General features: G+C 59.8%; 1 protein-coding gene and 1 long non-coding RNA gene across 3 annotated transcripts; one reads left to right on the top strand and one right to left on the bottom strand.

Annotated features, from left to right (window-relative positions):
* Nucleotides 1-811: 811 nt before the first annotated feature.
* On the bottom strand, nucleotides 812-3,018 carry LOC138843744 (uncharacterized). The gene is made up of 2 exons (XR_011378693.1): nucleotides 2,891-3,018; nucleotides 812-1,965 (listed from the first exon to the last, which is right to left on the bottom strand). It is a non-coding gene; the product is annotated as an uncharacterized lncRNA (long non-coding RNA).
* An 86-nt stretch (nucleotides 3,019-3,104) lies between these two features.
* On the top strand, nucleotides 3,105-24,781 carry LAMP1 (lysosomal associated membrane protein 1). Of its 2 annotated transcripts, none has more exons than XM_002723463.5 (9): nucleotides 3,105-3,387; nucleotides 8,404-8,522; nucleotides 11,792-12,008; nucleotides 12,098-12,256; nucleotides 22,351-22,556; nucleotides 22,911-23,036; nucleotides 23,533-23,599; nucleotides 23,716-23,886; nucleotides 24,071-24,781. In XM_002723463.5, the coding sequence occupies exons 1-9, from the start codon at nucleotides 3,336-3,338 to the stop codon at nucleotides 24,208-24,210; spliced, it is 1,257 nt and encodes a 418-aa protein (XP_002723509.3). In that variant the 5' UTR covers nucleotides 3,105-3,335; the 3' UTR covers nucleotides 24,211-24,781. The 2 variants fall into 2 exon arrangements, with proteins under 2 accessions (XP_002723509.3, XP_008250129.3); XM_008251907.4 differs by having other exon boundaries at nucleotides 3,133-3,387; nucleotides 8,401-8,522.
* The last annotated feature ends 972 nt before the right edge of the window (nucleotides 24,782-25,753 follow it).

Below are 25,753 nucleotides of genomic sequence, written 5' to 3'. Positions count from 1 at the left end.
TAATTTTCCAACTCTTGTCTTTACTTAGAGAATTCTAAATACAGGCCCAAACACGGCATGCAGTGTGCTGGACTTTCCTTACAAAGTGAGAAACATACACAGGCCCATTAGGGCCTTACTAAGGGAGAATGGGGCCAAAGGACGGGAATTATCATACCCTGCCGGGCTCGTCCTGAGTCCACGTGGAGGAGGGCGCGAGCTTCCGTTCCTCTAGCTTTATTTGTGCTTAGAACAAGGGAAGTGTTCACGTGGTACCACGCCCACGTCCTGGGTAGGAGGAGGCACCTCCTGGGGAGGGGTCCCCTGACTGACAGGTAGGCGAACATGGCAGCACAGAGCAAAGGGGGTGCGGCTTCCACTCAGGAACTTGGCGTTATCTAAGCTGTCCCACATCACAAGACTATCCAAATCCGCCTCTCGTCAGACGTTCGGCCCCTGGGGGTGGGAAGCAGGTTTCCAGGTCCCAGTCCCTTCCATGTTAATTGGAATTGTCTGTCACTCTCTTCTTTTGCTCCCCCCACCCCGTTAAGATTTATTTATCTGAAAGGTAGTCAGGACACACACAGGTGAGACAGAGACATTCTTCCACCTGCTGGTTCATGCCCCAAATGGCCCCCACAGCCAGGGCCGGGCCAGGCTGAAGCCGGAGCCTCAGCTCCATCCGGGTCTCTCACATGGGTGGCAGGGGCCCAAGGACTTGGAGCATCATTGCCGCGTCCCAGGTGCACGCGAGCAGGGAGCTGCACGGGGAGCAGAGGACTCCGATCAGGTCCCGGAAACCATGTGGGTCCCACGCCCGTCCACCTGCTTGTTTTTTTTTTTTAAACATTTATTTATTTATTTATTTGAAAGACAGAGAGAGAGAGAGAGAGATATGCCTTCTACCCACTGTTTAACTCCCCAGATGGCCGCAACGGCCAGAGCTCTGCAGATCTGAAGCCAGGAGCCAGGAGCTTCCTCCTGGTCTCCCATGCGGGTGCAGGGCCCAAGGACTCGGGCCATCCTCCACTGCCCTCCCGGGCCACAGCAGGGAGCTGGGTTGGAAGTGGAGCAGCTTGGACTAGAACCGGTACCCATACAGGATGCCAGTGCTGCAGGCGGAGGCTTTACCCGCTGCGCCACGGTGCCAGCCCCCACCCACACCTGCTTTTTACACACGCGTGTTCACAGACATCTCAGAGCCTGCCCTGGCAGTATGGCAGGACTAAGTCTTTCTCCGACCTGTCACGTCTTCCTTTCAGTGACGGACCTGCCAACGGCCACCGTCTGCAAGTGTGTGTACCTGTGCACCCTGGAAAACACAAGGTCGTCTCAGAACCGCTCACCCACCCCCGAGACACGCACCCGTCAGCGGTGCTGCACGAGCCCTTCCGCCTGGAGTCCTACCACACGACAGACAGAAACCGGGCTGTGCTCTCCCAAAACGGCCTCGCTGACAAAACCGTTCGAGCTACAGAGAAGCAGAGCTGCCCTCTCGCTTTTCAGCCTTTAGACAGAACTGTGCCTTTCCACACACGCTGGCTGCAAAGCAGCCCCGCGCCCTCTTCACTTTCCCTCCTGGGTGCCCGCCTGCGCCCCTTGGTCCTGCCCTCCGCCCGGGGCCACTGTGCCGAGTGCCGCGTGCTGCGAGACGCAGGGCTCCCGAGCACGCAGGTGTCGCAGGACAGACGCACAGACGCGCCCAGCAGCACTTCTTACAGCCCTGGCGAAAGGCAGACACGCGGCCTCACTGTGCAGGGCTCCCCGGTTAGGTGCGATGATGGCGGTGAGGTCCCACAGGAAGCCGGCACACTGTGCCTAGACGATGGCGGTGAGGTCCCACAGGAAGCCGGCACACTGTGCCTAGACGATGGCGGTGAGGTCCCACAGGAAGCCGGCACACTGTGCCTAGCAGGGTCAGCCTGGGCGTGCGGGGCTGCCTCACGTCCGGGCTGCTCCACTTCTGCTCCAGCTCTCTGCTGTGGCCTGGGAAACAGGCAGTAGAAGATGGACCAAGTGCTGGGGCCCCTGCACCCACGAGGGAGACCTGCAGAAGCTCCTGGCTCCTGGCTTTGCATTGGCCCAGCTCCGGCCACTGTAGCCATCTGGGAGTGAACCAGCAAATGGGAGACCTCTCTCTCTGTAAGTCCGCCTCTCAAATAAGTAAACCAAAAAAATAAATAAAAAAAAGAAAGTGATACACATACAAGAAAAGTAGTGCCTGGACCTTGCTTCACAGCATCCAGAAAGCACAGGTGCACACCAGCAGCCGGCGGCACACTGGGCCCCTTCCACTGGATCTTTATTTTTTAAAGTACATTTTGGTAAAACAAACATAAGTTACAACTCTATGCAAAATTACTGCCTCTGTTTACCATTTCTCACGGAGAACCGTAATTTAGAGCGAAAGAGAGGGGAGTGTGTATCCCAGGTTCGCTACCTGATTCAGGCGCCGAGAGACAGGCAGAGGACGGGGTGGGGGGAGAGGGGGACAGGGAGGGGGACCGTGCCTCTGTGCGGGGGTCGCTCCCACAAGTGCCTGCGGCAGGTGGGACGGCCCCAGCGGCCGGAGCCCCAGTCCCCGAGCCATCTCCCGCGCCTCCCCGGAGTGATCACAGCGACTCGCGGGCTGAGCCGGAGGCGGGACCCGCGCCCGCGGCCGCCGAGCCCTGGCTGAGCCCTGCCTCTCCCCTTAGCGCGCCCGGCGCGGTGCTGGCCGCGCGGAGGAAGCAACGACGGCAGAGGGGCAGCCGCGGGCCTGAGGCCGCACCGAGCGCGGCAGCGGCGCCCGCAGCACGCAGGGTCCCCCTCCCCGCGCGCACGCCCCCCGAGTGCGTTCTGCTCGCGCGGCGGGCGGCAGCCGCACACACCCGCCCGCCCGCCCGCGCGCTTCCGCTTTCCCGGCCCTCACTTTCCCCCGCCGCGGCCTTTCTCCTTCCTCTTCCCCGGAGCCACCGCACTTTCCGTTTCGCGCGGAGACCCCCGGAGCCCGGGGCGGGCCGGGGAGGAGGGGGCGCGGCCGGTCACGTGGCCCCACAGTCACGTGCCGGGCCAGGTCACGCGCGCAGACGGCGGGGGACGTCCGGGAGACCCGGCCCCTGCGGGCGTCGAGCCCCGGCGCACGACGGGCGCGCTCTCGCGAGATCCGCGGCTCACGTGACGGCGGGCGCGGCGCGGGTCACGTGACAGGCGCTGCCGGCCGTGGGGTCTCCTTGGTGCCGGCGCCGCAGCTGTCGGGCCCGTCGAGTCGGTGGTCGTCGCCGCCCCTCCCGCAGTCTCCACGCCCGCAGCCGAGGCCCAACCGACGCCGCCCGGCCCGCGCCAGGCTCCCAACACCGGCTCGGCCGCCTCGCGCCATGGAGGCCCCCGGCGGCGCCCGGCGACCGCTGCTTCTGCTGCTGCTGCTCGGTGAGGCCGCGGGAGGCGGCGGGACGGGGCCGCCGGGTCGGGGCGCGGGCGTCGCGGGGCGGGAGGAGCCCCCGCCGCGGCCCGGCTGCGCGCAGCCCGAGGTCGGACCGGCGACGAGTTCGGGGGGCGCCGTGGGCGGTGCCGCGGGGGGTCCGAGCCTGGCGCGGCGGGCGATCAGAGGGCCTGGCCCCGGCCCCGGCCCCCGGGCGGAGAGGTCGTGGCGGCCGTGCCCGCTCCGGGAAGCAGGGGTGAGGGCGGAGTGTGCGCCCGGACGCCCACCTGCCTCGGCCCCGGCCCGCAGACCCCCGCCCCAGTAACGTGCGGAGCTGGTCGCAGGGACCGGGAGAGGATGCGCGTGCGTCAGGTAGACGCGCACCTGCGCGTGAGCGCTGGGGGTGTTGGTGGAGTCCCCCCGAACCCCACAGTTCCGTCTGCGGATGGGTCTTGTCTTGCTAATTGAGCGAACGTATTCCAGGACTTGCATAAGCAGCCGCAAGAGACGCCCTGGCCGGGGCCGGGCGCCCGTGACCCTTGGCAGCAGGTGCGGTTAGTTAGACCAGCTCTCCCGCGTCGCAAAGCTTGCGTCACTCTTTGTAAGCACACCGCACCGGCCTTGGGATCAATAAAATGAAGATTCGTAACTTGTTAGTATTGGGGCAGCTTGGAGTACTGTGCCTGCGATTGGGCTCTTTCTTTCTCTCTCTCTTTTTTTTTTTTTGAGAGGCACAGACGGCAAGCCTCCAGTCTCTGGTTCACTCGCCAAATGGCTGCTGTGGCCCGAAGCTATGAACCCAAACCAGGTCTCCCACGTGGGTGGCAGGGACCCAAGTGCCCGGAGTCCTCGCTGCTGCCGCCCGGAGAGCGCCGTCCGGCAGAAGCTGGGGTGCAGCCAGCCGGCACCGAAGCCCAGCGTCTTTTGCTTTTTTTAACTGTTTGTTTACTTGAAAGGCAGAGGCGGAGCACTGGGATCCCCTGGTTCAGCCACCCGGGCCAGGCAGAAGCCTCGAACCTGCAGCTCCATTCGGGCCTCCCGTGTGGGTGGCAGGGCCCTGGAAGCCCGGGCAGGGAGCTGGCTGGAAGCAGAGCGGCTTTCGGGTTTTGTATTCAAGTACAACCCAGCTCTTCAAAAGGTCTTTTACCAACTTGAATTCACGTCTGTCTAAAAAAAAAGTTTTAATGTAAAACACCAAAAGGCATGTTTTCATTACGAGAAACTGATTCTTCAGTTCCTGTTCTCATTAGTAATCTGGAGTTAAAGCTGTTCCAGTGTTCCGCAGACCTGGGGAGACTTGTATTTGACACGTAGGACTCGCAGCAGTCGTCTGACTTGTGGGCCACCGGGAGACCTGTTACTTAGGCACTGTGGAGAGTTTCGTGCGCATTACCGTTGCCCTGGGCCTGAGAGTCGCTCCTGAATTCTTCGCCAGGTTGCAGACCGGAGTGTTTTTGTGGACCTGTGGCTTTGAGTTTCTGTTTGTGGTAAAGTCTGCATGGTGGGCCCCTCTCTGTGCATACCAGGAAGTGTAGCGTGTGCTCTGTGGTCTCTGTCGGCTGTACTGCGACTGCTCCTGCCCGGGCCTCTGCCTCCCCCACCCGAGGCCCGGCCCTGCCCGACAGCTCGCCCTGCTTGGTACCGTGTGAGGAGATGCCCGGTCTTCACGGCCCCGCCCTCAGCACGAGGCAGCTCTGTAGGGGTGTGTGTGTGTGTGTGCGTGTGCGCACATGCAGGGCCTCCAGAGGCTGCGAGCCCGTGTGCGGGGTCGGACTTGGTCTTTCTCTCCCTTCAATCTCCATAGATGATTGTGCATTTCATTGATTACCAGGGAAGCCCCTGGGCTTGAGGAATCTAGATGGTACAGGTGAGGGTGTGCTTAGGGAAGCTGGCGCTTCGAAGGGTAGACTTCAGATAGCAGCCTTTTTCATGTCAAAGCCTGTGTTCCATAATTTTAAAAATTATGTGAAAGGCAGCGAGGCAGAACTCCCATATGCTGGTTCACTCCCCCAACGCCCTGACCAGTCAGGGCTGGGCTGGGCCAAAGCTAGGACCCAGCTAAGTCCAGGTCTCCCACGTGGGTGGCAGGAACCCAGCCACTTCTGAGCCATCACTGTGCCTCCTGTGGGACACATGAGCTGGCAGCTGGAATCAGGTGGGGCTGAGTATCTAACCCAGGTGGCTGTGCAGGTGGGATGCAGGCATCTGAACCCGTGGTAACCTCTAGACCAGACGCCAGCTCTCTGCCTCAGGAGTTCGCCGCTTTGAAGCCTGGTCCCTCCTCACCACGCCTGGAGGCGGTGTGGTCAGGCCTGGGCCAGGCAGAAGAACCCACTCCGGGCCGGGCTCGGGACCAGTCTCTGGGGTGTGACCTGGAGCAAGGGGTCAGCGTCTGTGCGCCTTGGTCTCCAGCTCTGCAGGAGGGAGTCTCGTCGTCAGGTTAGCACGGTAACTGACGGTAACAGGGCGGTGCCTGGCACACAGTAGGTGCCTTACAGTGCTCGCCGACTCAGACTGTGTCAGGTGCACCAAGTGCTGATGGATTGAGGGCTGGGGTTGCCGCAGGTCCAGGAGCACACGGTTGTTCAGGGTGGAGGAACCACCGAGAACCGAGGTCTGACTCAGAAGCGTGTGTGTTGCCCACAGCTGTGCTTGTCTCAGATTGGAATTTCTGCAAGTGGGAGTGTTGAAGGAGCAGCCAGAGCTGTGGTCTTGTGACCCGGGGGAACCACTGTGTTTGAGACTGGGTGGACGGCTGCCACAGACACAGGCACCCGTGGGTGCCGCCTGCAGGTGCTGCCATTTGGCTCAGTTGCCTGTCAGACAAGCCACAGCTCCTGGCTTTGGACTGGCCAGCTCCCTCCGTTGTGGCCACTTGGGGAGTGAACCAGCAGATGGAAGATCTCTCTCTCTGCCTCTGCCTCTCAAATAAGTAAATACATCTTTTTTAAAAAAAATAAATAAAGCCCTTCATCGGGATGGACATAATTGCCCATATCAGAGGTGGAGCGTGCCTGGGCTCAAGTCCCACCTCTGCCTCCCACCCTGTTTCCTGCTGTGCACCCAGGAGGCTGCAGGTCATGCCCGAGGGTCTGGGTTCCTGCGTGCACGGCTTCAGCCCGGCAGAGCCCTAGTGACTGTGGGCACTTGGGGAGTGAACCAGCAGATGGAGGATGTCTCCCTTCTCTCAAGTAAATAAACACTTTAGAAAGTTACTTACTGTGAAGCGTCTACTAGTGAAGTACTTGGGTTGCTAAGAAGATTTTTTAAATTTAGGAAAGTGTTTTACGAAGGAGTAGCTTGGTGAGAGTTGGCGCGGGCGTCGGCCATGGGCCAGGCGTTGCCGGGCGTGCGTGCTCACCAGCACCCTGCTGCTAAGCTCATCGCAGGCTGAGGAGGCCTGGGCAGATGTGGGCGTGCGAGGCAGGGTGCACTCTCCTCTGGCTTCCACACCCACGCCTGCACAGGTGCAGGGGCTGCCTCCGCCCGGCCTGTGCTCGCCAGTGGCTCTGGGACTCGTCCTCACCCCACAGGCAGAACGAGGCTGTTGCGTCTGCTCTCGCTGCATCAAAAGAAACTTGGGAATTCCCGCGAGGGATTTCTATGGTGGAATAACCATTCTCAAGAACAGCTTTAACGGGGCCACCGCTGTGGCGTAGAGGATAAAGGTACCGCCTGCAGTGCTGGCATCCCATATGGGCGCTGGTTCGAGTCCCGGCTGCTCCACTTCCGATCCAGCTCTCTGCTGTGACCTGGGAAAGCAGGAGAGGGTGACTCAGGTCCTTGGGTCCCTGCACCCACGAGGGAAACCCAGGAGAAGCTCCTGGCTTCAGATGGGCACAGCTCCGGCCATTTGGGGAGTGTGCTAGTGGATGGAAGACTTCTCACTCTCTCTCTCTCTCTCTTTCTCTCTTTCTCTCTTTCTCTCTGTCCCTGTAACTCTGCCTTCAAATAAATAAATCTTTTAAAAGCAAAAAAAGAACAGCTTTAATAGGAAATTGCCCGAGTAATAGGGGGTGTATGTGAGAGGCACAGGAAAGAGTTACCGGCACAGGTTTCCTGATGTACCGTAGGCTGCTTCGTTCTTGCCTTGCTTTGTGCTGTGCACAGAGAATTCTGGTACTGCTGTTACTAGGAGCTGAGGGTGGCGTGGAGTCCTGGGACTAGATTCCTTGGTTTAGGCTTAAGCAGCAGTTGCTCTAAAGGTTTGGTTTTGTAGAGTCCTGAGGGTCAGAAGTGGTGGATTGCAGTCCATCACTTTCCCAGGAAATAGGATTTTTTTTTTCAGTTTGTTTCAAAGAGAGCGAGCGAGCTGAGTGGTCTAAACCGCAAGACCAGGCACCCACCCGAGTGAGGGCACTGAGGGGAAAGCGAGGGCTGCTCTAGCCCGTGGTGTGAGTGCAGGGCGGGGGACACACACGAGCTTGGCACCACAGAGCCCCGGACCCTCCTCCTCCTCGGTCACAGACAGATGTGTCGCTCTAGAGCTCGTGAAGAGATGTGCACGTTGTAGAAGTGCTGGTTCCTTTTTTCTTTAAGATTTGTTTATTTGAAAGAGTTCCAGCGAGGCAGAGGCAGAGGCAGAGGGAGGAGCCGATCTTCCAAGGCTGGTTCACTCCCCAGATGGCTGCAACGGCCAGGGCTGCGCAGGTCTCACGTGGGTACCAGGGCCAAGTACTTGGGGCCGTCTTCCACTGCTTTCCCAGGTGCATTGGCAGTAAGCCAGAAGTGGAGTAGCCGGGACTTGAACCGGCACCCATAGGGGACGCCTGTGCTGCAGACGGCAGCTTATGCGCTTGCCACAGCGCTGGCCCCAAGACAGTGTGGTTTTTCTTAGCACACCACCGGTTCATGAGAATTAAAAAGGTGCTCGAACTTAGACACCAGTTGGGACCACAGTGGGCTGCACAGTCACCCAGTTCGTCAGTGGCTTAAGCAGCACAGCCAGGTTTTGGGTGAGAGCGTGGTTGCACAGCTCGCGGTTCTTTTCGGAAAGGTGTGTGATCTCTGTGTGGAACCAGCAGGTCTCGTGCATGGCGCCTCAGCGGTGTTCGTGGTGAGAAACAGCAACGGCACAGCGTGTATCATGGCCAACTTCTCAGCAGTCTTCTCCGTCATCTACGAAAGCAAGAGTGGTTACAAGGTAAGAGCCGGCATGGTAGCTCGGGCTTCTCTCTGCGGGACGGGAGCGCGATGCCCGCCTGTGTGGGTGTGTGTGCTGTGAGAGAGGGAGGGAGAGAGACCCCGTGAGGGTGTTCGAAGCTCACAGCGTCGCGGTGTCCCAGGGTTCCTTTCAGCTGTGCCCGTTCTGAGGACGGTCAGTGACCCTTGCTGCGGTGTGTGCGTGCTGCCCAGTGCGTCCTCCTGCACTGTTCATCGTGAGTGTCTTCCTGCCTTTTGTAACCAGGGCGCCGTACTTCGTTAGGTTGATCGGTCGTGACTTGTTAAAACACTCCTGTGTGGGTCGCTGGTGAGCTTTCTCCTGCCCAGAGGGTTGCTCTGTGACTTAGTTTTTTTGGTCTGTGGAATTCACTGCACATACATCGTTGTACTGCAGCAAGTGTGTAGGTGAACAGCTGCCCGGTGCCCGGTGCCCGGTGCCTGGTGCCCGGTGCTCGGTGCTCGGCTGCTTCGCTTAAAATGCTCCATTAGTGGTTCTGTGAACAGCTCTGTGCGTGCAGCAAAGTAGACGAGCAGATATGTTTCAGAGATCTCTCCAGAAAAGCAGGCTGTGTGTGTTTGTAGTTCTTCCTTTGTTTGTTTACTTTTAAAGGTTTTTTTTTTTTTTTTTTTTTTTTTTAATTTGACAGGCAGAGTTAGACAGTGAGAGAGACAGAGAGAAAGGTCTTCCTTTTACATTGGTTAACCCACCAATGGCCGCTGCGGCCGGTGCACCGCGCTGATCCGAAGGCAGGAACCAGGTGCTTCTCCTGGTCTCCCATGCGGGTGCAGGGCCCAAGCACTTGGGCCATCCTCCACTGCACTCCCGGGCCACAACAGAGAGCTGGACTGGAAGAGGAGCAGCTGGGACTAGAACCCGGTGCCCATATGGGATGCCAGAGCCGCAGTTGGAGGATTAACCAAGTGAGCCATGGCACCAGCCCCTATTTTGAAAGTTTTTGTTTTGAAAGGCAGAGTAGCAGAGACAGGGAGAAAGAGATTTTTCATCCAGGGGTTCACTCCTCATGTGGCCACAGCATGGGCCAAGGAGCCAGGAACTGCATCCAGGTCTTAGCTGGGGTGCAGGATCCTAAGCAGTTGGACCATTGTCTGCTGCTTTCCCAGGCGCATTAGCAGTAAGCTGGATTGGAAGTGGAGCAGCTGGGACTCGAACCTGGGCTTTGATATGGGATACAGGGTGCCTGGCTTAATGTGTTGTGCATTGATGCTGGCCCTTCTCTTCCCTCTTCCTTTGTTACTTTTCCATTAATGGGCATTTTATGTGCTCGTTCTCTTTGATATTTGCTTTTTAAATACATCTCTAAGCCAGATTTTATTTTGAATTTGTTGTTGAGACAGCGCCTGTCTGTGTTACCGTGCGGGCTGTGTCGGGGCCCAGGGCTGCGTGCAGATCTGCACTTGCCGAGAGCGTGCTGGACGCGGTGCGGCTCCCTGGCCTGTGGGACCCATTGTTCTCTCTGCAGCTGTGTCTCAACACTAAGGACAACTGGGGAGGGCTGGTTTTACAAAACTCTCAGATTGTAAATGCTTGGCAAGCACCTTACAGTTTTGTATTGGGTTCCTAAGGTGTCCGTTTGTGACGTGTTAAAGGTGTCAAGGTGTCGCCCTGTCCTTTATTGTTTCACAAAACGTGTCCTTGCCCCGTCGGGCGGTTCCTGTGGTGCCTTGGCAACAGCAGGGTCTGCCGCGGCGGCTCGTCCGAGCCAGCCGCCCGTCTGGCGGACAGGGGTGCAGGCGGACAGGGGTGCAGACGGACGGGGGTGCAGACGCTCTGCGGCGGCGGCGGCACCTCCACAGGACGTCTCCACGCAGGAAGGAGCAGATTGCTCAGCTGTGACTCGTTAGGGTGACGGTTACTTTCGTTTTGGAAAATTATTTTTTTAAAGATTTATTTATTTACTTGAAATTCAGAGTTACACAGAGAGAGAAGGCGAGGCAGAGAGAGAGAGAGGGGTCTTCCATCTGCTGGTTCACTCCCCAATGGGCTGCAACAGGTGGAGCAGGGCCAATCCGGAGCCAGGAGCCAGGAGCTTCTTCTGGGTCTCCCACGTGGGTGCAGGAGTCCAAGCACTTGGGCCATCCTCCACTGCTTTCCCAGCGCATAGCAGAGAGCTGGATCGGAAGTGGAGCAGCCGGGACCAGAACCGGTGCCCAGATGGGATGCTGCCACTGCAGGCAGCAGCTTTACCCATTACGCCACAGCGCCAGCCCCTGGAAAATCATTTTAACTGAATCAGAATTTTTTTGTTCTATTAGTGATTGAGTCCATTTTCTCTTGATTGACTTCTCAGTCTGCTAGGGAGGTGTCATACTGAGTGCTCGTTTCTGGGAAGCACGCGTGTGCCAGAGGACAGAGGGGACACAGCTGCACTGGGGTCGCTCGGAGTCTGAAGGTCCCAGCACGTGTGTGGGTGGAACGCCTACGCCTGAGAGGGTCGTTACAGTGTGCATTCCCCACAACCACAGACAACTGTTAGGTGTCAGTGTTTAATAAAATAATCCTTAGCGGCTGGCGCTGTGGTGCAGTAGGCTAAGCCTTTGCCTGCGGCGCCAGCATCCCATATAAGTGCCGGTTTGTGTCCCAGCTGCTCCTCTTCCAATGCAGCTCTCTGCTAATGGGCTGGGAAAGCAGTGGAAGATGCCGCAAGTGTTTAGGCCCCTGAACCCACGTGGGAGACCTGGAAGAAGCTCCTGGCTTCAGATAGGCCGAGCTCCAGCAGTTGCGGCCGTCTGGGGAGTAAACCAGCAAATGGAAGAGCTTTCTCTCTGTCTCTCCGTGTCTCTGTCTGTAATTTTACCTCTCAAATAAATAAATAAAATCTTAAATAAAATGTAAGGAAAGAATACTTGCACCTTAACCGTTAGGTCTGAGATGGAGCGAAGGTTGAGTTTGCATCAGCTTGTCCAGAGAGCTCCTTCTTTCGTGTGAGACAGAGATCCCATCTGCTGTTGACTCCCCAGATGCCCGCAGTGGCCAGCACTGCCCAGGCCATAGCCAGTAGCTGAAGACACAGCACAGGTGTGCCACAGAGGAGCCAGTGACCCAGCCACATGAGCCCTCCCTGCTGCCTGCACCCAGAGCTGTGCGTCACACCCAGGCGCTCCTGAATGGGAAGGGGGCTTCGTAGCTCTTGTCTTTCCACTAGGCCAAACACTGTCTGTCTCTGGTGTCCGGAGTCGCCTGGACGCCCTGCGTTCTAACTGGCTTCTGCTGGCATTGTGTTGTCCTAGAACGCGTCCTTTGAGCTGCCAGCCACTGCAGAAGTACAGAACACCAGCTCTTGTGGTAGAGAGAACACGTCCAACCCCAGCCTCCAAATTGCTTTCGGAAGAGGACACGTCCTGGCCCTCAATTTCACGAGGAACGCAACGCTCTACAGTGTCCCGCTCCTGAGCTTTGTGTACAACCTGTCAGACTCAGACCTGTTCCCCAACGCGAGCTCCAAGGGTAGGGCCGGCGGGCAGGAGGCGGGCGGACAGTGTGGGGAGTGCTTCTGAGCAGACGGGCAGTCTGTTCCTGTTTCCTTTCCGACCTAGACATCAAGACTGTGGGCTCCACCACTGACATCAAGGCAGACATCGACAAGAGGTACCGGTGTGTCAGCGACAGCAAGGTCCCCATGGGCAACGTGACCGTCACCCTGCAGGACGCCACCATCCAGGCCTACCTGTGGAACAACAGCTTCAGCCAGGCAGGTGGGCACACGCTCCTCCGTGCTCCCTGGCGTACTGCGCGGAGCACTGCACACGGGCCTTTCCCTCTGTAGACGGGGCGGGCACACCGCGGTGCAGAGCGTCGGAGGTGGACGAGGACGCGCCGGGCCGGGGCCGGGGCAGCGGCAGGGGCAGGCGTGCGCTCACTGTGGAGTTGTGAAACGCTGGCTGGCCACAGCCAAGGGCTCTTGGGAAACTTGGTGGAAGTGAAATTAAGACAGTTTATTTTGGTGCAGAAAGATTTGAAAACCGTGCTTAGTTTTTCAAAATACATATTTTCCACGTATTTTCTGAACACAGCTTGTGTGCATGGGTTTCAGAAGTGCTTTTGCTTCAAAATAAACTTGTCTTGTTTTCGTGAACCTTCTAAAGTTCTCTGGCACAAATCACAGATAGGGTGGTGGGGACTGGGGCAGTGTCAGGAGGGGACGTGGGCAGGTGTGTGGTGGTGTGTGGTGGGGACTGAGTCGGGGTGAGGGTTGGTAGGCAAGGGTAGGAGGAGTTGGGAGATGTGTGGTGGTGTGTGGTGGGGACTGGGGTGGGGTGAGGGTTGGTGGGCACAGGGTACGAGGTGGTGTCAGGAGGGGACGTGGGCAGGTGTGTGGTGGTGTGTGGTGGGGACTGGGGTGGGGTGAGGGTTGGTGGGCACAGGGTACGAGGTGGTGTCAGGAGGGGACGTGGGCAGGTGTGTGGTGTGTCGTGGGGTGGGGTGAGGGTTGGTGGGCACAGGGTACGAGGTGGTGTCAGGAGGGGACGTGGGCAGGTGTGTGGTGGTGTGTGGTGGGGACTGGGGTGGGGTGAAGGTTGGTGGGCACAGGGTACGAGGTGGTGTCAGGAGGGGACGTGGGCAGGTGTGTGGTGGTGTGTGGTGGGGACTGGGGTGGGGTGAGGGTTGGTGGGCACAGGGTACGAGGTGGTGTCAGGAGGGGACGTGGGCAGGTGTGTGGTGGTGTGTCATGGGGCGGGGTGAGGGTTGGTGGGCACAGGGTACGAGGTGGTGTCAGGAGGAGGCGTGGGCAGGTATGTGGTGGGGACTGGGGCGGGGTGAGGGTTGGTGGGCACAGGGTACGAGGTGGTGTCAGGAGGGGACGTGGGCAGGTGTGTGGTGGTGTGTCGTGGGGCGGGGTGAGGGTTGTTGGGCACAGGGCACAGGGTTGTGTCAGGGGGAGGAGTGGAGGGGCGTGGTGGTCCGGTGGCTGGTTCATTGCAGGATCGTCTGCTGGGTGCTGCTGAGAGTCGTGAGTGCTGGCTGCGGCACGCGTGGGTGTGGGAGGTGACGCTCAGTTAACCGTCCATGGCGCCTGCGCATTCCACAGTGCGGAGGGTGAATGCAGACGTGTTTGTTTTCAAGACGGCAGAGGGGCAGAGCAGGTGAGAGCAGGTCTGTATGGCCCCGTGGCGGCTTCCACTGGACCAGGCCACGAGGCCTCGTTGCCCCTGCTCTGCTGAGGCTGGTGCCCGGCGCCTGGGAGGAGCAGCGGTGCCCTTCTGAGGAGGTCGTGGCCTCTGACCTGCCCCACTGACCCAGGGCTCACCAGGCAGCATCGGGCCGCCGCGCCTCCTCTCAGCTCCTCTGCTGTGGAGTAAGAAGCATAGCCTGCGTTTGCAGGCGGTTAGGGGTAACAAAGAGATCTAGAGGAATTGTAGGAAGTGCTTACCCTGTGTCCAGCCCGACAGCACACCTGGCACACTCAACAGGCAGCAGACATCACGCACACTGGTTACCCTCAGCTGTCTCTCTAGGAGGGCTTGCTGGAGCCTCGGGTTGCCCTCTCTGAGCCCTTCTGCACGGTGCTCCTCAGCCCTCTTGCTGGAAGGCTCCACGGTGACCAGGGCGCAGTGCCGAGCGGCCAGGGGCTGGCCGTGTCCCAGTGCTGACGGGGGTCTGTTACAGGCGTCTCCCAGGCTTTCACCCTCACTGGTGCAGGCCCAGCTTCTGTACAGCCAGGATGTGAAGAAAACGGTTTTTAAAAAGATTTGTTTTATTGATTTGAAAGGCAGAGTAGGGACGGAGGGAGAGACAGAGAAATCTTCAGTCTGCTGGTTCACTCCCCAGATGACCGTAATGGCCAGAGCTGGGCCAGACTGAAGCCAGGTGACAGGAGCTTCTTTCGGGTCTCCCAGAAGGGGGTGCAGGTTCCAAGTACTCGGGCCATCTTCTACTGCCCTCCCAGGCATAGCAGCAGGGAGCTGGATCAGAAGTGGAGCAGCTGGGATTCAAACCAGTGCCCATATGGGATGCTGGTGTCACAGGCAGTGTCTTTACCCACTATGCCACAGCACTGACTCCAAGAAGAAAACATTTTTAAAAGAATCTGTTTCTTTTTTTAAAAAAAAATTCTTGCCTTTTTTGGCTTATTTTTAATATTTATTTATTTATTTGAGAGGCACAATTAGAGACAGAGAAACAAAGAGGTCTTTTATCTGCTGGTTCACTCCCTGAGTGGCTGCAATGGCCAGAGGTGGGTCAGTTCAAAACCAGGAGCCAGGAGCTTCTTCCAGGTCTCCCACACGGGTGCAGGGGCCCCAGCACTTGGGCCATCCTCTGCTGCTTTCCCAGGCCATAGCAGGGAGCTGGATCAGAAGAGGAGCAGCCGGGACTAGAACTGGTACCCACATGTACAGAGGCTTATTATGCGCCAGCCCCAGCCCCCTTGCTTTTTTATTTTTATTATTTTTATCTAGCTGAAAGGCAGAGTGACAGGGAGAAAGGGAGGGAGAGCTTCCTCCTGCTGGTCACTCCTCAGATACCTGCAATGGCCAGGCTGGGCCAGGCTGGGCCAGGAACCCGGGGCTCCATCTGGGTCTCCTACATGAGGGGCGGGGCCAGCACCTGGGTCTTGTTCACTGCCTCCCAGGAGGCGTTAGCAGGAAGTTGGGTTGGAGGGGGAGCAGCTGGAACGTGAGCTGACGCTCTGATGTGATTGGTGGGTGTCCCCACAGTCGACCTGACGTGCTGCATTGTAATGCCCACTCCTGAAGAATGAATTTCTTGGGGCTAGTGCTGTGGCTGTGTTTAAACTTGCACCCTGCAACGCAGTATCCCGTACGGACACCAGTGTGTGTCCCGGCTGCTGCACTGATGATCCACCCCCCTGCTAATGTTCTGGGGAAAGAAGCAAAAGTTGGCCTGTGACCTTGGGCCCCATCCCCTACATGGGAGACGGGGATGAAGTTCCTGGCTTCGCCTGACCCTGTCCTTAGCCATTGTGGCCATCTGGGGATGAGCTAGCAGAGGGAAGATCTCTCCCTTTTTCAAATAAGTAAGTAGCTTTTTGTGTGTGTATATATAAAATCTTAATTTTTGTTTTATTTACTTGAAAGAGAAACAGACAAACAGATCTTCTGTCTGCTGGTCCAGTCCCCAGATGCCCACAGCAGCAGGAGGTAGGCACTCAGTGTAGGTCTCTGTGAGTGGCAGACACCCTCTGGCTCCAAGGGTGCACACTAGCAGGAAGCTGGAGTTGGAAGAGGAGCCAGGACTCTGACCCAAGCCCTCCAGCATGGAATTCGGATGCCAGCAGCATCTGAGGGGCTAAGCCAGACATCCACCCCTGCAGTCTCCTCACACAGAAATGGTCACTGCTCCCGCCGCTAGCCCACCGCCAGTGCAGGCCTGAGTTGTCGCCACGGGGAACAGCCCACAGGCCTGGACTGTTCACGGCTGTCACTGTATGGAAAGATTTGCCAGCCCCTGATGCAGTGTGGAGCAATATTGGTGACAGAACCAGGGCACAGGGAGCCTCGTTCTTGAAAACCAGGTGTGAGTGGGAGAAATAGGCTCACCGAGCAGGGGAGGAGGAGCCCCGGGGCAGCAGGCTGCACAGGCCGCCGAGGCTGGCGAGCTGTGCCCCTCACACACGCCACGTCTGCAGCAGTCCCCAGGGCAGTGCTGGTGGCTCCTTTCTCACCCACGACGACGCAGAGTGCAGCTGGGGTCCCGCCCAGTCTGTCTACCCCCAGGCCAGCAGCAGTGTCTGCTGGGTCTGTGCGAGCCAGAACCTGAGACCGCACGTGCTTGAGTGTGGCCTCTGCCTGCAGCCGTCCTTGGTGTGGAGCTGGAGGTGACCTCAAGGGGCGTGACAGCTGTTTGGAGGGGCGGGTGCTCACAGCTGGGAACCTCCATGCAACGTGCCCACGCCCGTGGCCTGCGTCTGTGTTCTCACTAGTTCTGAACAGTAGAAGGGGAAGCAGAGTCTGGCGTGTGGCCTGTCTGTGACCTCCCTGCCTGCCGGCTGAGCCTGAGTGTGGCTCCTTGAGCCCATGCTCAGGTCACGTGCTGGCTGCTCGCTTCTGCTTCCCGGCTCATCGTGGGGGCTCCACAGGATCTCAGGAGCCCTAGGACCGGGAGCTTTGTTCTCCAGACTGAAATCAGACAGGACGTGCCAGACACATCCGCTGTGTGTTTGAAGGCTAATTGTTCTTTTTACAGACACACTCGTTTTTAGAACAGTTTTAGGTTCTCAGCAAAGTGGAATGGTTGCATACGTGCCCGCCCCCGCCAGGCACAGCCTCCCGGCCGTCCGCATCCCACAGCAGCATTTGTGCAGAGTGTCCGTGTGATTGCAAGTGGGGAAGGTCTGGGGGTGAGGCGGGGTCCTCCTGGCCCAGCCACACTAGCCCCAGAGGCAGCTGTGGTGTTGCAGTGGCTCGTGTTGGCCAGGGGCCGCCTGCAGCTTTGGGCTTCTGCCCACCGTGAGTCCATCACTGTTGAGGCCTCTGTCAGGGAGGCCATCCCGGCCCTGGCCTGCTGGGTCGAGTCCCAGGGTTGGAGCGCGGGCACCGGTGAGCCCGTCCTCACCCCACGCCTTCCCACAGCCTGTGCCCTCTCGTCAGTGTGGGTGTGGTTTTGTATGTGCCTGTGTAGATATGTGGGTGCTTTGGGAAAGGGATCTTGCTTTGTTCTCAGAAATACCAGAGCATGTGTCAGTACACAGGGTGACAGGAGGGGGAGACCCCAGAGAAGTTCCTCGAAGCCGCGTGGGTCATGGAGTCTCTGCGGGAAGCTGTGTGGCCCCTGCTCATCAGGACCCCAGCAAGTGCGGCTCAGTCGCTTCCACCCTCGGCTGTCACACAACCTGTGGGTCCTCGTGTTACTTGCCATTTTGGGGGCTTTGGTCCGTTGCGGCACGTGTGGCAGCCCAGGGGAGCCAGTGTGGGCGTTCGTGGGAGCACAGCTGTTGGGATGTTGGGAGTGGCTCAGGGCGCCTCGCAGAGCCCAGAGCTCTCGCTGCTCTGTGCACGGTTCTTTAGGCCTCTTGGCCGTGGGGGTGTCGTACTTTGCGAGTGATGGACCAACGTTTTCCCTGTAGATGGGAGGAGATCTGAAGTGACTGGATACTACTGTAAACTGCGTAGAAATACTTGACTTCTGTCTAGATTGAGCAGCTTCTCTTTTTAAAAGAACTTTTGGTGTTATTAGAGAGAGAACTCCCATCTGCTGGTTCACTCCCAAATGCCCACAACAGCCGGGACTGGCCCGGGCTGAAGCCAGCTGCTGGAAACCCCATCATGTCTCCCACGTGGGTAGCAGTGGCCCACTCACTGGGCAGTCACTGCTGCCTCCCAGGGTCTGCATTAGCAGGAAGCTGGAGCGGGCTAGAGCCAGGATTGAACGCGGGCATCCCAGTGAGGGACGTGGGCGCTGTAACTGGCAGACGGGCCCGTCCCCTCTCCTGTGCCACTTGCGTTCCAGTTCCACAGCTGCTCTGGGGAGAGGGTGCAGGCCAGTTCTGTTCCGTGTGTGCCCATGTCTCCTGGTCTCTTGTGCCCGTGTGGCTTCCTCATGAGTAACTGTTGAGTGGACTTGTTTCTGTGAGGGGTGGTCACAAGATGACTCCTCCCCTCATGCTCGTGCCCAGAAAGCCTTGTTCCTCTTGCCTTTATTTATTTTTTTTTTAAAGATTTGTTTATTTATTTGAAAGGCAGAGTTACAGAGAGGCAGAGACAAAGAGAGACAGAGATCTTCCATCCGCTGGTTCACTCCCCAAATGGCCACAACGGCTGGAGCTGTGCCGATCTGAAGCCAGGAGCTTCTTCCGGGTCCCCCATGCGGGTGCAGGGGCCCAAGGTCTCGGGCCATCTTCCGCTGCTTTCCCAGGCCATAGGTGAGAGCTGGATCATAAGTGGAGCAGCCAGTACTCCAACCGGCGCCCACATGGAATGCTGACACAGCAGGCAGTGGCTTCACAAATCACGCCACAGCACTGGCCCCCTTTTTTTTTTTAAGATTTATTTATTCATTTGAGAGGCAGAGCCTCAGACATAGGGAGGGACAGAGAGAGAGATCCTCTATCCGCTGGTCTTTCCCAAGTGGCCACAGTGGCCAGAGCTGAACCAATCCAAAGCCAGGAGCCAGGAGCCTCCTCCAGTTCTCTCACACAGATGCAGGTTCCCAAGCACTTGACCCATCTTCTGCTGCTTTCCCAGGCCATGGCAGGGAGCTGGATCAGAAGTGGAGCAGCCGGGACTTGAACTGGTGACCATATGGGATGCCGGTGCCGCAGGTGGAGGCTTTACCCACTCTGCCACACTGCCAGCCCTCCTCCCACCCCCAATTTTTGTTTTTAAGATTTATTTATTTATTTGAAGTGCAGAGTGATAAAGGAGAGACAGAGACCCTCCTCCTGCTGGTTCACTCTCCAAATAGCTACAATAGCCAGGGCTGGGCCAGAACCCCGTGCGGGGCTCTCACGTGGTCGGCAGGGCCCAGCGCTTGGGCCATGTTCCAGTGCCTCCGGAGTGCCCATAGCAGGAATCTGGATTGGAAGCATGTAGCCAGGGCCGGCGCTGTGGCGCAGCTGGTTAACGCCCTGGCCTGCAGTGCCAGCATCCCATATGGGCGCTGGTTCTAGTCCCGGCTGCTCCTCTTCCAATCCAGCTCTCTGCTGTGGCCTGGGAGAGCAGTGGAAGATGGCCCGAGGGCTTGGGCCCCTGCACCCGCGTGGGAGACCCAGGGAAGGCGCCTGGCTTCGGATCGGTGCAGCTCCGGCCGTTGCGGCCAACTGGGGAGTGAACCAGCAGATGGAAGACCTTTCTCTCTGTCCCTACCTCTCTTTGTAACGCTGCCTTTCAAATAAATAAAATAATTCTTTAAAAAAAAGAAAGCATGTAGCTGGGACTACATGCTTAACCTGCGTGCCACACGCCTGCCCCTGGATTTTATGTCACAAGGAATTAAAGCAGAAGCCAAGGTTCAACTGCCTTTCCTGTCAGTTTTGCTAATGAAGCTAAGTTCTGAACAAAACAGATATTTTCTTTCTAAGGATCTTGAAGTGGGGCAGATGATGATTGTTCCGGAATGGTCTTGGTGCTGTTTAGCCTGGAGGCTGCAGAGAGCCAGGCAAGTGAGTCTCTGTCAGGACTGTGTTCCATTCCGGGCCAGGTGAGAGGCTGTGGGTGCACCCAGCCCATCAGCTGAGCCTTACAGGAGGTGTGGGTGGACTGAGTACACAGTGTCTAGGCCTCACAGGAGGTGTGGGGTGCACCCAGCCTAGCACCTGGGCCTTACAGGAGATGTGGGGTGGACTGAGTCCAGCACCTGGACCTCACAGGAGATGTGGGGTGGACTGAGTCCAGTACCTGGGCCTCACAGGAGATGTGGGGTGCACCCAGCCCAGCACCTGGGCCTCACAGGAGGTGTAGGGTGGACTGAGCCCAGTACCTGGGCCTCACAGGAGGTGTGGGGTGGACTGAGTACAGTACCTAGGCCTCACAGGAGGTGTGGGGTGCACCCAGCCTAGCACCTGGGCCTTACAGGAGATGTGGGGTGGACTGAGCCCAGCACCTGGACCTCACAGGAGATGTGGGGTGGACTGAGTCCAGCACCTGGGCCTCACAGGAGATGTGGGGTGCACCCAGCCCATCAGCTGATCCTCACAGGGAGTGTGGGGTGGACTGAGTCCAGTACCTGGGCCTCACAGGAGGTGTGGGGTGGACTGAGTACAGTACCTAGGCCTCACAGGAGGTGTGGGGTGGTCTGAGCCCAGTATCTGGGCCTCACAGGAGGTGTGGTGTGGTCTGAGCCCAGTATCTGGGCCTCACAAGAGGTATGGGGTGGACCGAGCCCAGCACCTGGGCCTCACGGGAGGTGTGGGGTGTACCCAGCCCAGCACCTGGGCCTCACAGGAGGTGTGGGGTGGACTGAGCCCAGTACCTGGGCCTCACAGGAGGTGTGGAGTGGTCTGAGCCCAGCACCTGGGCCTCACGGGAGGTGTGGGGTGGACCGAGCCCAGCACCTGGGCCTCACAGGAGGTGTGGGGTGCACCCAGCCCAGCACCTGGGCCTCACAGGAGGTGTGGGGTGTACCCAGCCCAGCACCTGGGCCTCACAGGAGGTGTGGGGTGGTCTGAGCCCAGTATCTGGGCCTCACAGGAGGTGTGGTGTGGTCTGAGCCCAGTACCTGGGCCTCACAGGAGGTGTGGGGTGCACCCAGCCCAGTACGTGGGCCTCACGGGAGGTGTGGGGTGTACCCAGCCCAGCACCTGGGCCTCACGGGAGGTGTGAGGTAGGCCCAGGTGGGCACCTGGTCTAAGTGTCCGCAGAGGAACGGGGCATGTGTGCGCTTGTGAGTGAATCGAGGGACTTCTGTAGCCACTAAAAGTAGAACTAAAGCTGCTTCCCACACTGGCAGTCGTGGATCATTTCTACCCACCAGCTTTCCTGGTGGAGAACAGCTGGCTGCGGTTGAGGGCGCTAGTGCTAGAATAGCTCTTGGCATTAGGATCCTCCTGATTCTGACCTGCGGGTGTGCGGGTGTGGCCCCTGCTCATTGGGCCAGCTTCGCCCTCCTGCCTGCCCTGTCCCTGGGGGCAGAGGGCCTGGACGTGCCCCCAGCTCCCGGAGCTGCTGGACCACAGCTCCCAGGGTGCCTCTGGGCTCCTCTCGTACTGTGAGTGCTCGCAGGTCTTTGGCAGCGGGGCTTGTGTGAGTCGAGTGGTGGTGCCCGAGACCTTGCTGAACCACAGCGTGCTCCCTGCTGATTTCTGAGGGTGTGCATTGGTGTTTACGACTTGACATTTTGTAACCTGCTTCGTGAAAATGCGGTAGGAAGACGGATGTGTCGGCTACATTAAGAACAGTTGTCAAGGGGTGTGGCCGTCTGCCCTGTATTGATCTGTGCATATCATCTCCAGGGTTCTGGGAGGGTTCAGAAAGCCGTGGGGAAGCCAGAGGTCAGAGTCCAGCTGTCAGCTCAGCTCGTGGGCACTTCCTGGGCCAGCCCCCGGGGCCCTTCCTCCTCTAAATCCGGGGCTCTTTCTGCTTCAGTGAGAGGCACACCCCTCCTCCCCCACCTGTGGATGTTTGGGGCCATGGTCCCGCGGCCCCACCTGTCGGAAGTGCGGAAAGAAACTGGGTGGAGTTATGTAAACGTTGCTCAGCACACCCTGATTCTCACGGGAACGGCTGCCCCGGGAGCCAGTCCCGGCCTGTCTGCTCACGCAGAGGCTTTGGCTCGCTCTGCCTCCATCTTGAATCACGTTTGTGTTGGGAGCAATCTTTAAGGACAGCTCTGAGGGGCCGTCGTGTGCAGACTCTCCAGCATGGGCCTGGGGCTGGAGACCCCCGCCGCAAGGCGCTTCCTGTCTCCCGCGTTGCCCACGCCGCTCTCCCGCCTGCGTCTTTCCCTCGCCTGTGCCCTCACCCCAAGTAGCAACCTGGGGCATCTGGCCCCTTCCCGCTTGACCCTCTGCTCGCACGTGGCCTCCCTGCCGCAGTCAGGCCGGTGCTGCCCTCTGCTTGGCGTGTGACGGCCCAGATGACGGCCGTTGTCACCAGTGCAGGTGGTGTGTGGCCCACGGGGCAGCAGCAGGAACTATGGACCCTCTGTTGAGCGTGGCTGGGCGCCGAGGCTGGGCTGAGTGTGGGCAGGAGGTGCTGACCGGTGGGGAGGGTGCTCTGTGTCCTGCTTCCTCCTGCTTGCCGAGCCTGCCGCCTGCACACGTGGCTCCGGCCCGTGCCTCCAGGAGGGTGGAGGATCGGACAGGCGTCTGCTGGGAGCCCGGATGCAGGCTGTGCGGTGGCTCCTGGTGCCTGCGGGAAGGCGGCAGTGTCTCTTCTTTCCATCGTCCACCCAGAGTCACGCTGCCGGCAGGACATGCCCTCCCCGACCACGGCACCGCCGGCGCCGCCCGTGCCGCCCAGCCCGCCCAGCCCCTCACCGCCGCCCAAGCCCGAGAGCCCCTCCGTGTCCAGGTACAACGTGAGTGACGGCAACGCGACTTGCCTGCTGGCCAGCATGGGGCTGCAGCTGAACCTCACCTACGTGCACAGAGACAACGCGGTAGGAACACGGGTCTCCCAGCGCATGCCGGGGCCTGCTTCGGGGGGGGGGGGGCAGCCTCCAACCTGCTCTGAAGCAGCCCCTGGTAGAGCGGCCCATCTCCCTCACGCACACACGTGTGGACTGACCTCCCGGTGACACAGTGCAGGGCCCTGGGGAGCCTGCTGGCCTGAGGTCCGGGGCTGTGGCTGCTGGAGGGACAGGTAGGTGACTCCCCGGAAGTGTGCAGCAGGTGCTGCGGTGTTCCTGGCTTTGGTTAAAATGACTGTGGACTGGCAGGGACAGTGTCACGACCGCTTTGTTTCTTCAAGAGTGAGGGGCTCAGAAGTGCTAACTTGGGGTTTCCTTCTTCAGACCGTGACCAGAGTGTTCAACATCAACCCGAACAAGACCAAGCCCAGCGGGCACTGCGACGCCCAGCAGGTGACCCTGGAGCTGCAGAGTGAGAGGAGCACCGTGCTGGTCTTCCAGTTCGGGATGGTGAGCTCGGGCACCTGCCGTCCCCACCCTCTCGGAGGCCCAGGGCTGCTGAGCCACGTCCACGCACCACGGCGAACGTGGGCAGAGCCCCGGCGGTCATAGCTCTGCCTCAGGGAGGGGAGACTGTGGCTTCTGCCCTGCACGTGTCTGGCGTCTCCCGGGCCCCTCAGTTCCCACCTTCTTGGGAACTCTGGACCCTCCCGGGAGGGCCTCCTGTATGCTCCGCAGTGGGAGCTGGGCTCCCGAGAGGAGGGGCAGTGCAGGGCTGGCGGAGGCAGTGGCTGTGCGTCCTGCACTTTGTGCCTGGGGGAGCCACGTGCAGAGAGAGCGCGTGGACTTTGCCGTGCGAAGGGACTGATGAACGGGCGGCCCTTGGCGGGGGTTTTGGCCTCCCGGTGCCACTCAGGCTGGGATTGCCAGCCCTGGCTGATGGGCACAGTCCGTTTCTCTTCACGGTGAGTCCAGCACGTGACTGGGCTGTCTTCTCCCTTTTAAGAACGCGAGTTCTGGCCAGTACTTCCTGCAAGGAGTCCTTCTGAACACAACTCTTCCTGATGCCAGGGGTGAGAGTCCCCCTTCTCCCCGCCTGCCTGGGCCGGGGCGGGGCCAGGCCAGGGTGGGGCGGGGCCAGGCCGGGGCGGGGCGGGGCCGGGGTAACAGCCTCCACTGCGCCTTGCAGAGCCCGCCTTCTCGGCCAGCAACAGCTCGCTGAGGGCGCTGCAGGCCACGCTGGGCAACTCCTACAAGTGCAACTCCGAGGAGCATGTCCGCGTCACGCCCGCCTTCTCCCTCAGCATCTTCAAGGTGTGGGTCCAGGCTTTCCAGGTCAAAGGTGACAAGTTCGGGTCTGGTGAGTAGCCGGGACAGCGTGGGCAGGGCTGTTGGCGTGTCTGTGCTGGGTGGAGAGGTTTGGGCTCCCCCGCTGCTGGTGAGCAGGGTCGGCGCCTTGGTTTCTGAGGTGGGAAAAGGCGCCACGCGATGGCCGGGTGGGGTGGGGTGGCGTGGGGTCAGCGGTGACGCCTTTGTCCCCGCAGTGGAGGAGTGCCTGCTGGACCAGGACAGCATGCTGATCCCCATCGCCGTGGGCGGCGCCCTGGCCGGCCTGGTGCTCGTAGTGCTCATCGCCTACCTCATCGGCAGGAAGCGGAGCCACGCCGGCTACCAGACCATCTAGCGCATCCGGCCGGCGCCGCCCGCCCCGCGGCCGCTCCCCGAGCCCGGGCGGGCGTGCAGGGGCGCGCTTCCCAGCCAGCTGTCCACCTCTGCTTCAGCGGGCGAGGCCCGCCCCGCGGCCCGCCGCACGGAGGCGCGGCCGCGGAGAGGAGCTGTTCATTTTGCTAACCGGGTTCCACATGTTGCTAACTGGTTAAACGTCCCTATTTACCACAGTAGAGCTCTGCGGGGCCCTGGGAGGCAGGGGCGCTCCGGCCGCCGGGGTCCCGCTCGTTCGGCTTCTTCAGATTCTGGTGTTGGTTTCCTCGTTCCTTCCTCGGATGAAAGCCTCGTAAAGGGAAAGCAGCTCTGGTCAGCACGGGGCCGCCGGGGCCCTGCCGCCTCCTGCGCAAGAGCGGGCGGTCTTTCATTGACTTTCTTGTGAAGTGGTTTCCAGCCCTGGTTTGGCGTTGGGGTGACCCTGTTCTGTGCTGTGTGTGACACCAGGCTCACTGCTGATTGTGTGCTGGGGACCGGCCCGCGTGCAGCGGCTGCCTGTAACAGTGCTAATAAAAAGGCCCTCTTTGTGAGGACCCCGTGCTTGTGTCGCTGTGGGCCGGGGTTGGGGGACAGCTCTGGGTAGCAGCTCCAGACCTCAGACCGGGACAGTCAACGGCCAGTTCCGTGGGTTCTGCAGCCAGCACCCCTTGTGCCATGAGGAACAAGGCGGGCCAGCGTGCGAGCTCCCTCAGCCCTGACCCCTGGGAGACCTCGGCTCCCAGAGCAGCAGCCTCAGACACAGCCCTGTTCATAAAGGCAGGCCTGGGCTCTGCAGACGCCCCGTTTGAAGAGGCAGCCCCTGCCCTGGTCCCGAGGTGGGCAGCAGGAGCAAACCCCCTGGCCTCAGGGTCTGGCCTGTGGGTGTGGCCGAGGACGGCCTGCCAGGTGGCCCTGGGCTCTCATTCTCCGACCTGCACCCCAGCACCCTGTCCCAGGATCTGCCCTGCACACAGACCTGCAGGTGGGCTCCAAGCCCCATAAAACTCGGGGAGAACCATAGGGGTGCAGGGAGCCATGGGAGCTGAGCCAGGAGCAGGGTGGGGTCTCCACCAGCTGAGGCTTAGACATCACCCCTGGGCTGAAGAGGGAGGGTATCCTGAGGCCGGGACGGAGGCAGGAAGTGCGGGCTTCGCAGCATCTAGTGTGGAGAGCAAAGGCCTCTGGGGCCCCCATAAGCCCCTGGGGAGATGAGGCTCGGGTGGCCGCTGGTGCGAGGGTGTTGGGATGGCTAGGCCGGGGGGGGGGGCTCCCCAGGCGTGCACATCAGTCACGTGTGTGCTGTGAACATGTTAGCACCAGGCGGCCTCGGTCCCTGAACAGGTACACAAGTCAGACCCTGGGACGTGACCGCATCTTGGGCCTGGTCCAGCCTGCCTTCCTCAGAGTCCCCCAGGCTGCGGGGCCCTCTGCCTACGAACGCCGGGTTCCCTGGAGGAGCCAGCCGCCCCTGGGGGCCGCCAGAGTCCTGGCAGACCACCACCTAGAAAGAAACGGCCTTCAAGGAA

The sequence above is a fragment of the Oryctolagus cuniculus genome, chromosome 9, assembly GCF_964237555.1.
Source record: "Oryctolagus cuniculus chromosome 9, mOryCun1.1, whole genome shotgun sequence".
Classification (NCBI taxonomy): Eukaryota; Metazoa; Chordata; class Mammalia; order Lagomorpha; family Leporidae; genus Oryctolagus; species Oryctolagus cuniculus.
This window is presented reverse-complemented; position numbering and strand designations above follow the sequence as displayed.

Excerpts from the sequence above, each read along its gene's own strand:
- LAMP1 (XM_008251907.4), top strand. The coding sequence starts at position 3,336 with ATGGAGGCCCCCGGCGGCGCCCGGCGACCGCTGCTTCTGCTGCTGCTG. Across the intron at positions 12,257-22,350 it reads CAACAGCTTCAGCCAGGCAG|AGTCACGCTGCCGGCAGGAC; the intron begins GTGGGCACACGC and ends TCGTCCACCCAG. Across the intron at positions 23,600-23,715 it reads AACTCTTCCTGATGCCAGGG|AGCCCGCCTTCTCGGCCAGC; the intron begins GTGAGAGTCCCC and ends TGCGCCTTGCAG.